General features: G+C 42.9%; 1 protein-coding gene across 3 annotated transcripts in view; it reads left to right on the top strand.

The window, feature by feature from the left end:
- LOC116267851 (uncharacterized) overlaps positions 1-12,371 on the top strand; it is a 57,982-nt gene that overhangs the window by 32,321 nt on the left and 13,290 nt on the right. For all 3 annotated transcript variants that reach the window (XM_031649780.2, XM_031649779.2, XM_050075336.1), the window contains 3 exons: positions 10,254-10,527; positions 10,627-11,885; positions 11,967-12,369. In XM_031649780.2, coding sequence (XP_031505640.1) covers positions 10,254-10,527; positions 10,627-11,885; positions 11,967-12,369 — 1,936 coding nt within the window. The remainder of the gene's footprint in view (positions 1-10,253; positions 10,528-10,626; positions 11,886-11,966; positions 12,370-12,371) is intronic.

Here is a 12,371-nt window from a genome sequence, read left to right as displayed (position 1 = left end):
TGTTGGCGTCGCATCTCAGTTCGTTAAACAGGGGGTTGAATGATGTAAGATAGAAGATCCTATACCACTCAAGGCTATGGAAATGACCTCAAATCAGAGGAGGTTTCAGCATCCCAGTTCTTGAAGCCATCAGACATCATTTTTTTGCTTTGGTGGTATCACTATTGTGAGTATGGAAAAGCTATTCCTTTAATGCATGGGGACCAATCATGAAAATACAAAACAATGCTCATTCTTCCAAGCAGGGGTGTTTCTTCGACGAATTTTTTCTTTTCTTTCACAACAATGGTCAAGACTCAAGAGTGGCAGCATTCACAGGGTCAAGCAGGCATGTTACACCCTCCCACACACTTCAGTATAATAGCACTTAGCAGTTCATGGTGGGGGGAACCAATAGGTTTCACCCCACTCTGAAAGAAGGATATCCTAGATGTCATCAACAAACACCCACTCTACGGGGCACTCAAAGTCTGGTTATGCTCGAAGGGCCAATACTTAGTTGCAGAACGTAACAACTTTCATGTGACGATAGAGTATTGTTGCAAAGAAAAGGCATGTGTGGTATTTGGGTCAAGCCCAAATAAAACCAGGATACCGAGGGTAAAGATGATATAGTAAATTCAAGTGTTGGTCAAACTGGTGCCCCCATCATCAGGTTCACGCTTGAGAAGTTTGATAGTGGCAAAAGGCGTCCCATCTTGTGGTCGATGTCCACAGAGTTGAGGCCTATCGAATGGACTAAACCTTCTAAGGTGCCCAGCTGTGAAACTGAAAAGGTGCTGTTGGATGATATAGGGAGTCCTGTGGTCAATCATTTGCTCTCAGATATAGAAGTTTGGGTTTCCTACACTCAGGAGAATCTTGAGATTTTTGAGAATATTGGAAGCTCCTCAGTAGTGGGAGTGTAGGGTTGCTTATCTCCTTGCCAACAACGAGACTAGTGGAAGAAATACTTATCATAGAGTTATCCTCGAGGAGGATGTTTCCAAAAGATAGTCAATGGCTTTAGTATGACTTTACGCAGCTGCCAAATGATGGTTCAATCATGTGCTATACTTACGCTTTGTTTGGATGGAAGGAAATGAAAAGAAAGGAAAAGAAGGGGTGGAAAGGGAATATGAAAGGAAAGGAAAGGAAAGAGGTGATTATAAAGCTTGTCTGGATAGAAAGGAAAGGAAAACATATAATTTATATTACTTTACAATAATACTCTTAACATTCAATTCTAGAAGTGTAAAGGAACACAATGAACAACGGCAACCCATTGTCCAATGGCGGTGATGGTGACTCGGCGATGGTTGGTATGGTCTGAGACTCTGAATGGGGAAGATTACCATCCAAGTCTCGAGTAGTGGCAGGCGTCGGAGTCTTGACCAGTGATGGGGAGGGAGAGAAAGAGCCACACAAGGTCAAGGGAAATGGATAGACTTTTCCTTTCCTTCCCAATCCCTCCAATTTTGGGGGATTGAATTTACATTAGAGCATCTTTTCCATTCCCTCCCTTTCCTTTTCCTTCATTTGCAACCAAACAAATTTTTTACTTTCCTTTCCTTTCCTTTCCTTTCTTTTTAATTAGTCAACCAAACAAAGGATTGATTGTTCAATCCTTTCCGTTCCCTCCATCCAAACAGGGAGCATCCTTGATGGCTGGCCCCCAACTACCTCAAAACGCTTGGACACTGAACTTGTTTTGATGTGTTTCAAGAATGCGTTGGCTGATGCTGAAATTGAGACTCAATCAATGGGATACTTGGAGGAACATAGCAAATTACCTAGAGATGGTTTAGATGCTTATGTCGCCATGGGAAAAGACAAGTATGTGCTAGAAGTATCAGAGGATGTTCATGGGAAAATTTCTACAAAACATCAGCTTCACTCTTCAAGGAAGGACACATGGTTTACTAGGCTAGGTACCATCCCAACTGTAGTGAAATCTTGGAGAAGTTCTAATGGCATGATAGAAATTGATGGAAGTATCATCAAGGCCTTTGGCTCCACAAGTGAATCCTCAAACATCAATAGTGACTTATGGCTATACTCACGTGCATATGGCAGACCAATCATTAAATACTATGATGGAACCAAACCTGCACTTTATGTACAAAGCAGTTTGATACAACCACCAATGTTAGGGGCATGCCACACCGCCTCCATATCTGTGGGATATATTTCCTTCCGGGGTAATGGAAAACCATTCCCATATAAGCCCTATTGTGTTGGCAAAGAGGCCTTGTTCCTTATCTACATGGGATCGAGTGATGGACTGCTCAATGCTGATCAGGACAAGTTTTACCTTGGAGACAGACCAACATACAAAAGAGTATTGCAAGAAACCAGATTGAAGGATTGCAACCAAAGCCGTAAGGGTGTAGATGTAGACAGGATTGAAGTTTTGCACTTGAATTGGCCATTCCTTTTCACTTTAGTTGAGGTGAAGAAACCTGAGGCCGAGATGGCAGCAACTCATATTGCAGAACACCTAGGTAAAGTGAACATAATTTCCCCTTTTCACTAGATGGAAAGAAGACATGGAGCCCTGTAATAATTTCAACATTACTTTTCTGGCCCTGGATTTTGTGGTGATGTGAAACTACATCAAGGCTGAGGCCTATAATTTTACCAAGTATGATGCTAATAGAGGCCATGTGAAAAAACTATGAAAGATAAGGTGGACGGTGGGACTGAGAGCCGCCAGGATCAAGTTTGACTTGTCTCGCCAGGACTTGTGCCATACATTGAGTGCACTGTTTGGCTCTACCCTTCCCAGATGACATTCAAATTATACAAACTTCTTGAAGACCCAAGAACTACTGTCTATGGAACTGCGTACATTCACGTGGAGCAAGAAACACCAAGGGAGAATTTGCCAGGCCAAGCAACGAGAACATATACTGTCACACCCCAACCTTTTGACCCTCAAAAGTTTTTTTTTTTCTAAACATAAAGCGTTGAGGTGCGACGACACAACAATTCAAAAAGGAGGGAGCTATGTCATTCGAACCAATGGGGCAAACTTTCATTTATATAACAATTTCAGTTCATACAAAATCACATCTATGTGTATGACAAAAATGCCTCAAACCATATGACTGATGCCTAACAAAAACAAGACATCAATCTAACCAAAACAAGACGCGCCGACACTACAAAAGACCCAAAACCTCCCCAGTAGAATGTGAGTGAAGTCATCTGATCAACCTACTACCCTGGGTCTGCCAAAACTTGAAAAAGGAAACAACTGAAGGCTTAACCTTCGCAGTATGGCAACAAGCCAGGTAAATCCCTAAACCTTTTAGGTAGGGCTCACATATGAGATATAACAATTACGAAACAACCTATATCATGTTGTGGTAGGGCACACAGTCACATAATTTGCCAAGAAGCTCCTCACATATACCACAACATACAAAGGCCACAATATCACATTCAATAGCCACACACAATTTAGGCATAACGCATCATTCATATCACTTCATCCACATTCTTTTCTTTTACACTAGCTTTAATGAATAGACAGTTCTGGTGGGTGCAAACACAGGCACGTGCACACCGCGGGCGGCCTACAACCGGGAGACAACCCCCGTGGTGGCCTAAAATAGTATGGATCCATTCCTGCTGCAGTGGTAGAGCACTCGTCCATGGATGTGTGAATTCCAAGGAGAGATACTCAACCTTCCCTAGAACACCCGGTTTGGGAAGGCGGGAGCCCAACGATCCAAGCACATCACGCAACAATACCCTGGGGCCTTGCCCCGCCACCGACTGCGCTCCGAACAGGCGAGACCAGTGGCGAAGGCGGGACAACTCCCAAACACATTGCCACAACCCACTGGCCTCTCATATCTTATTGTCTCTTATCATTATGGACACACATTCACAAAATGACCGGCTAGCTCATGAGGTTGGTTCACTCCACGAGTGCACCCATACCTCCAAATGCCTTCACACGAGGGCTACACATATCATTAACATTCTTAGCTAGCTGTCATAACAATACGGGTACAACTACCATTCAATCTCATACAATGGCATTATTGCCTACGGCAATGCATATGCAACAAAACACAACATTCACATTTATCGAAATTCACATTTATCAAATAAATCGATTACATTTTTCAAAACTTAGTCAAATCCCGGAGAGTAGTTTCGATCCGTGATTGACTCGTAGCTGTCCTATACAATTATCATTCTATGATGCTCTCTAATGCATAATCGGAGTCGCGGAGATTCTCGACTCGGTACCCCACCCTCATCTATCCTAAGCAGTTATCAATTCTAGCATGCACATGCAAATGCGTAATAGTTTTCAAAACAAGCTTCTAATAGCTCTCCAAAACAAAACTTATCACATAACAAATCATTCGCATGCGTACATACATTCACTCACAAAACAATCGTTCAATCACATCACAATCGTAGGATCCCATGATCCCGAAAACACACATTCACATGTTGGCCCCAGGCACAGATTTGCCTGGAATGCCGCCATACTTGTTGCGCGTCCACAAAACACTTCAAAATGCCTCAAGCTTCACGTCTTGTTGCTCAAAGTCTACTGGACGTGTCTAGTGTACCTGCAAACATAAGCAAGTGATAAGATTTCCACTTATTTCGCTTACAATCTATACAAATGTAAAATATAATCATTGAGGCATGTCATCACCTCAAGAAGGTGTCGACGGGTAGTGTCGACCCACAAAGCCCTCCAATAGGCTTCTTCTCAACTCCTTTAGGTTGTCACCAAATGATTTAAGCTCCACGCTTTCGATTGAACCAATCACTAATATGTTTCTCCCTTGCTTCCATAGTTGAGGCGTCTTCCCAATAATTACACTCATCTACTCTCTCCCAACCAACAATGCAATACGCCCAATGACAATCCCAAGTGCTACATGTTCACTAAAGTGATTCTAAATCTTGTTAACCCCATCAAATCTCTACCATGTTTCCAAATAGCTTCGAGAATCAACTTATCATGCTAAAAAAGTCATTATAAGCATGGATCATCGCCTCTCTAAAAAAAAACATAAATCCTAAATCATAAATTCTTAATTCTAGCATGCTCAAACAATAATTACACTTGCTCCAATAAACAATATACAACAATCTAGGCTCGATTAGACCTTGCTCACCCCAATTATAAAGTCTTAGCTGCTGCAGTCCTCCCGGCAGCCACTTCACAAATTCGAGTGATCCTCAAGCGGCTAAAATCCTTCTTTGCCACCACCACCAACACATTCTAGTCATTGTTATGAGGAGAGAATGCGTCTCCAAACTGCACTCCAATCCAACAGCCACCAAAGAGTCAAAATCGATGAAAAGGGAGGTTCAAGAGAGGGGTTTGTCATTTGAAGGAGGCAGTCGGTTGAGAGGGATAGGTTCTGTCACACCCCAACCTTTTGACCCTCAAACAATTTTTTTTCCAACATAAAACATTGAGGTGCGACTACACAACAATTCCAAAAGGAAAGAACTATGCCATTCGAAACAATGGGGCAAACTTTCATCTATATAACAATTTCAATTCATACAAAATCACATCTATGTGTATGACAAAAATGCCCTAGACCATATAATTGATGCCTAACAAAAACAAGATATCAATATAACCAAAACAAGACGTGTGCGGGCACTACAAAAGACCCAAAACCTCCCTAGTAGGATGTGAGTTCAACCATCTGATCAATCTGTTGCTCCGAGTTCACCAAAACCTGAAAAATAAAACAACAGAAGACTACAACAAGCCAGGAAAAACTCTAACCCTCTTAGGCAGGGCTCAAATATGAGATAATCACAATTATAAAAACAAATCATCATCGTGTCGTGACAGGGCATAGTCACATGATTTGACGAGAAGGCCCCTCACATAGACCACAACATGTAAAGGCCACTCAATGGCCACGATAACACAATTCCATTCACATGCAAGACATGCATAAACATATCATTCCCATTCATTTCATTCACATGCACATCATTCACATACATTTCATTCATATTCTTTTCATTTTCATTAGCTTCAGTGAATTGACAGTTTCTATGAGTGCAAACACAAGCATGTGCACACCGCGTGCGACCTACAGCCGGGAGACAGCCCCTGTGGTGGCCTGTTTGGATCCATTTCCGCTGCAGCGGTAGAGCACTCGTCCATGGATGTGTGAATTCCAATGAGAGATACTCAGCCTTCCCTAGGACACCCAGTTTGGGAAGGCGAGAGCCCAACGCTCCAAGCACATCACACAACAATATCCTGCGGCCTTGCACCGCCTGTGCTCCGAATAGGCGAGACCAGTGGCGAAGGCGGGACAACTCCCAAACACAATGCCACAACCCACTGGCCTCTCATCTCTTATTCTTTCATTCTTATCATTATAATTGCACATTTACAAATTGACTGGCTAGCTCATGAGGTCGGTTCACTTCACGAGTGCACCCACACCTCCAATTGCCTCTACACGAGGGCTACACATATCATTAACATTCTTAGCTAGCCGTCATAACAATACGGGTACAACTACCCTTCAATCTCATTCAATTGCATTATTGCCCACGGCAATGCATATGCAACAATTCACAACATTCACATTCTTCAAAATTCACATTTATCCAATACATCGATCACATTTTTCAAAACTTAGCCAAATCACGGAGAGTAGTCTCGATCCGTCATTGACTCATAGCTGTCCTATACAGTTATCATTTTAGGATGTTTTCTAATGCACAATCGGGGTCGATGAGATACTCGACTCGATATCCCACTTCATCTGTCCTAAGCAGTTATCAATTCTAGCATGCACATGCAAATGCGTAACAGTTTTCAAAACAAGCTTCTAATAGCTTTCCAAAACGAAACTTATCACACAGCAAATCATTCACATACATACATTCACTCACAACACAATCGTTCAATCACATCACAATTATAGGATCCCATGATCCTGAAAACACACATTCACATGTTGGCCCCAGGCAAAGATTTGCCTAGAATGCCACAATACCTGTCACGCGTCCACAAAACACTTCAAAATGCCTCGAGCTTCACATCTTGTTGCTCAAGTTCTATTGGACATGACCGGTGTACCTGCAAACATAAGCAAGTGATAAGATTTCTACTTATTTCGCTTTACAATCTATACAAGTGTAAAATATAATCATTGATGCATGTCATCGCCTCAAGAGGGTGTCGATGGGTAGTGTCGACCGACAAAGCCCTCCAATAGGCTTCTTCTCAACTCCTTTAGGTTGTCACCAAATGATTTAAGCTCCGTGCTTACGATTGAACCAATTACTAATATGTTTCTCCCTTGCTTCCATAGTTGAGATGTCTTCCCAATAATTACACTCATCTACTCTCTCCCAACCAACAACGCAATACGCCCATCGACAATCGCATGAGCTATGTGTTCACTAAAATGATTCTAAATCTTCATAACCCCCTCAAATCTCTACCATGTTTCCCAATAGCTTCGAGAATCAACTTACCATGCTAAAAATGTCATTATAAGTGTGGATCATTGCCTCTCTAAAATAATCCTAAACTTTCCCCAAAAAGCAAAGGCGCTAACATATATCCTAAATCATCAATTCTTAATTCTAGCATGCTCAATCAACAATTATACGTGCTCCAACAAAAAATATTCGACCATCTAGGCTCGATTAGGCATTGCTCACCCCAATTTAAGAGTTCAAACTGCTGCGATCCTTCCGGCAGCCACCTCAAGCGTTCAACTTCCCAAATGACAAAAATTGTGCAATGCCGCCACCCACAACGCCATCTAGTTGCTGTTATGAGGGAAAAAAAATGCGTCCCCAAGCTGCCAACCAACCAAACAACCATAAATAGGGTAAGATTTAGTGAAAGAGAGGTCAAAAAAAGGGGTTTGTTGTTAGAAGAACCCCACGGTTGCTGCGAGGGTGGCTGAAGACGAGTGAGAGAGAGGGTTCGGGCAGAGGGGAGAGACAAACAAAGAGGGGAAATCGAGCGGGGGAAATGGGGGAGATGGTGAGGAGGATACAGAAGGGACGAGGAGAGAGCTGGAGCACGAAGGGAGAGAGAGAGAGAGAAATCGTGCAGGTAGAAGGAGGGCGCTGACGGAAAGGAGAGAAGGCTGCGCAGGAGGGAGGAGGAGAAGAAGGAAGAGGAAGGAGGAGGTGGAGAGAAGTCGGAAGCCTCACCTGAGCGCCACCGCTGCCGTTCTCGTCACCGCCCTGCACCAACCTTCGTCTTCTTCTTCTTCGTTGCACTGGCACGAGAGGCAACAAAGGGGGACTGAGAGGAAGGCGAGGGAGAAGAGGGAAAGACGAGGGAGAATAGGGCGTTGGGCTCATGTGCAGGTGGGTTCGGGTCCAGGTCTGGACCTGATCCGGCCCACCTACAAAAGACGAGTGTTGTAGGTTCGGTTGGGGGAAAGGGAAAAACAGTGAGGGAGTGAGATTGACGATAGGAAGAGGGAGAGTGGTGAGGGAGAGAGAGCGTGGGCAAAGAGGGTGCAGACAGAGGGGAGGGGCAGATAGAGAGGGCGAGAGAGTGTGGGAGTGGCGGAGGAAGGGGCACAGAGAGCTGTCGGGAGAGAGCTCAGATTAGAGAGGGAGGCGACAGAAAAGAGCCGGGGATGGAAGGGGGGGTCGACAGAAAACAGCGAGGGAAGGAGGAGGAGAAGAAGGAAGAAGAGAGAAAGAGGCAGGGGAATGACAGGGCTCACCTCAAGCGCCGTCGCCGCCGATCCTTCTTCTGTCTCCTTCTTCTCTGCGTCGGGTTGCCTGCGGCTGAGAGGGCAACGAAGGGGGAACCGAGAGGAAGACGAGGGCGAAGAGAGAAAGACGAGGGAGAAGAGGGCGACGTCGGGACCCTCACTCAAGTGGGTTCGGGTCCGGGTCTGGACCCGCCCTAGCCCGACCTGAAAACATAAAGCGTTACATATAGGATGGGAACACTGGTCACATTGAAAGCACAAAAATGCAGCACAACACTAGTAGGGAGAACTACCCTCATTCGCCGATAGTTCCTTCTCAAATGCTCCCACCTTGAGGACAAGGTGTTGTTCAAAGGGGGGAGTGTTGTTAGCTACCGGGTCCTAGGTTTCGGGTCAAGTCCATGGGACTGACCTGGTAACAACTATAAAGGGAGTCGGCTGTTGTAATTAGGGGGCAACACGTCCATTAGAAGGCCATTCCTAGGCCATTCCTCTGGGAGGAAGGAACCCTAATATGGGATTAGGGTTTGAGTAGGTGAGTTTGGGAGTTTACCGGTGTGCTGTATCTTCTTGTATCCAACCTTTGTTAGCAGGAGGCTAACAATCACACATATCTAGGGCTCTGATAGTACTTACGGTTACAAGCTTGAAGGCTGTTTCATATCCAAATCCAGTTGTGTTTTGTGGATGCCTTTACCTTTATAGACCACCAATGCAAGCCCACATCTGGCCTCTATTTACTATCTTCGTTAGCCTCTTGCTTTCTTGTTTGCAGTAAAGCATTCGAATATGTGACTGCATGGGTACACATGTGATTGTAAGCATATTAACTCGTTCCTGAAAGCATATTTTGCAGGTGCTCTCTTAAATTTGACTTGCATATGTAATCCACAATCTGCATAATCTACTTAATATTATTTGTGCATTAGATTAGGTTCTACCAATGCAAGCCCACATTTGGCCTCTATTTGCTATGTCGTGCATTCTTGTTTGCAGTCACAAATTTGAATATGTGACTGCATGGGTGTGCAACTGTGCATGTGATTGTAAACATATTAACAGGTTCCTGACAGCATATTTTGCAGGTGTTCGTTTAAGTTTGAGTTGCAATCCACAATCTACATAATCTACTTAAAACTATATGTGCATTAGATTGAACTAAAAGCACATAATAGAGGCAAAGACCAATGGCCAATATTGCACCAAAGATACAACAGAAGTTCAAAAGTTCTTCTCCGCAGTATATCCACAAGCATGATTATTTTGAAGTCATCAGGACAAAAAGTCGGACCACGACCATCTTGATATGCTGTAGCCTGTATACTATATAGTTCTATGCACAATTATTCATTATCGCCTTATGTAATTTTTAATGATGCATTTATCTCTTTTCACTATTCCATTCAAAACTTTATCTTTGTTTATATGCATATGATATGTGTGGAATGCTTTCCATGTTTATGGAGCATGAGTTGATCTGCTAGATATGTTGTTAAGAACCTTCATAGATAGTTATTGCCATGTCATGCTCTGAAGCATCTTTTTCTTGTCTTTCAGATGACTAGTGTCCGGTTAATGGAAGCTCTTCCTGTTATTTTTGAAAAGCTCAGAAATTCTGAACTTTTCTGCTTTGCAGCATCCAAGCTCGTTTTTCCTGGGCCTTTTGACTTCAAATGGTTGCGTGATCTGATTGACTGGGGAAAATCATCACTCCTTGTAATAAAAAAGCACTGGAAACAGTGCCTTTTTTTGTTGCTTAATCTGTTCAAAAAATTTTCTCTTGCCTATTCTGCTCAAGTAATTGGGAAAATAGAAGAGCTTGTATCTTGTGGTCAGTTCCTCCTCTTCCGCTAGTGTTCATATGTTTTTTGGTATTATTTTTTGTCGTGGTTTTCTTAAGCGTAGCTTGTTTCCTTTGCTTTGGCTGCAGATGCAGATACAGATGCAATTAGTGAGATACAGGTGCAAATATCTCGTCTCTCTGTTTCATTATGTACTGATGCTGTCCATACTGTTGAGAAAAGGAGCAGTGAACCAGATTATTCATCTCGTCAAAATTCTTTACTGGAGGTCTCAAATAAATTTGTTGCTGAGGCTTCTAGATTGGCACCTGCTGATGCTCATGTCTCTGATGCAGTGACAAAACCTGAAGAACCAAAGGAGGTGGTAATTCTCTCAGATGATGAGGCAGATAAAGCTACTAGTTCAGCTGAGCTAGATGGAGCTTCTGACATTCAGTCAGGTAAGCTGATATTAGACCAGGAGGACTTCAGTAAAGACATCTTAGCAGAGGATAATCTTTTAAGTGCTTCAAAGAAAGTGTTAAGTACAACTTTGGTTCCAAAAGTTAAAGGAATCTCAGAGGTTTTGCCAGAGGCTGGTAATTCATGCATAGATTCGAAGACTGCTTCTCGTAAGCATATCACAAGTAGACGTGACTCCCCAGATAATTTTGACACCAATAATCTTGATAGCATGAGATCTTCTGCCCAAGTAAAGCCTGTAAACAATACCACCATAATTAAAACTCTCCAGAACGATTCCGTAGAATGTGGTAGAATATCCTTGGATGAAAAGGATGAAGCCGTCATACAGAAGTTGGTACACACTGAAGGTGAATCTACTGGATCCACTGGCAACTGTGAGAGGCGCCAATCCTCAATGCTGTCCAAATTTTCCATGGTAATTCCTAAACGGCAACTTATTCAACTTGGAGTTCCTTCAGGAAGTAAAATCAGTAATCTTCATAAACAAGAGTGTCCTCTCAGACGATTTAGGCCAGTGAGGCTTGATGACTGGTATAAACCAATTTTGGAAGTTGATTACTTTTCAATTGTGGGCTTAACTGCTGAAAATAATGATGGGAATGGAATTGTGTTGAATTTGGCAGAGGTGCCAACATATTTTGATTCTCCGCAACATTATGTGGAAATTTTCCGTCCACTGGTGTTGGAAGAATTCAAGGCTCAGCTTAGAAATTCATATGTGGAGTCCTTTTCCTCTGATGAGGTGTGTTCTGGTAGTCTTCGTATAATCTCAGTCGAGAGAATTGATGATTTTCATGTGATTAGATGTCTTCCTGATGCTTCTGAGTCCTTCACATCTAGAACTTTTTATGAAAATGACCTAGTTTTGTTGACAAAGGAGCCCTTCCAAAGTGCCTTCCAGGCCTTTCATGCAGTTGGCAAGGTAAAGTTTTGCAGTATGTCTTAACTCTCTATCATGTTCTGCAGTTATATCTGTACTTGATATTGTGTCTATGCATTTCAGGTGGACAGGAGAGAAAAAGATAACAAAAGCAGGTCAAATGTATTGGTTATTAGATTTTACTTTTCAGGTGGTTCTGCACGTTTAGCTAAAGCAAGAAGGCTTCTCACTGAACGAAGCAAATGGTGTGTGACTAGGATTATGAGCATTACATCTCAAGTTCGAGAATTCCAGGCACTATCCTCATTGAATGACATTCCAATATTGTCAGTTATCTTGAATCCATATGATTCAAAAGCAAATGATGCTGGTTCCAGAAATATAAATCTGGGTAGACTTCCAGAAGCAATCCAACAAAAGTTGAAGTCATCATTCAATGATGGTCAACTTCAAGCAATTAGCACTGCCATTGAAAGGAGTGGCGCATCAGGAACCTCCGGGTTGCAACTTATTCAAGGCCCACCAGGT

This window comes from Nymphaea colorata, unplaced genomic scaffold, assembly GCF_008831285.2.
Source record: "Nymphaea colorata isolate Beijing-Zhang1983 unplaced genomic scaffold, ASM883128v2 scaffold0001, whole genome shotgun sequence".
Taxonomy (NCBI): domain Eukaryota; kingdom Viridiplantae; phylum Streptophyta; class Magnoliopsida; order Nymphaeales; family Nymphaeaceae; genus Nymphaea; species Nymphaea colorata.
The sequence above is the reverse complement of the archived record's forward strand: the minus strand, read 5'-3'. Positions and strand labels throughout refer to the sequence as shown.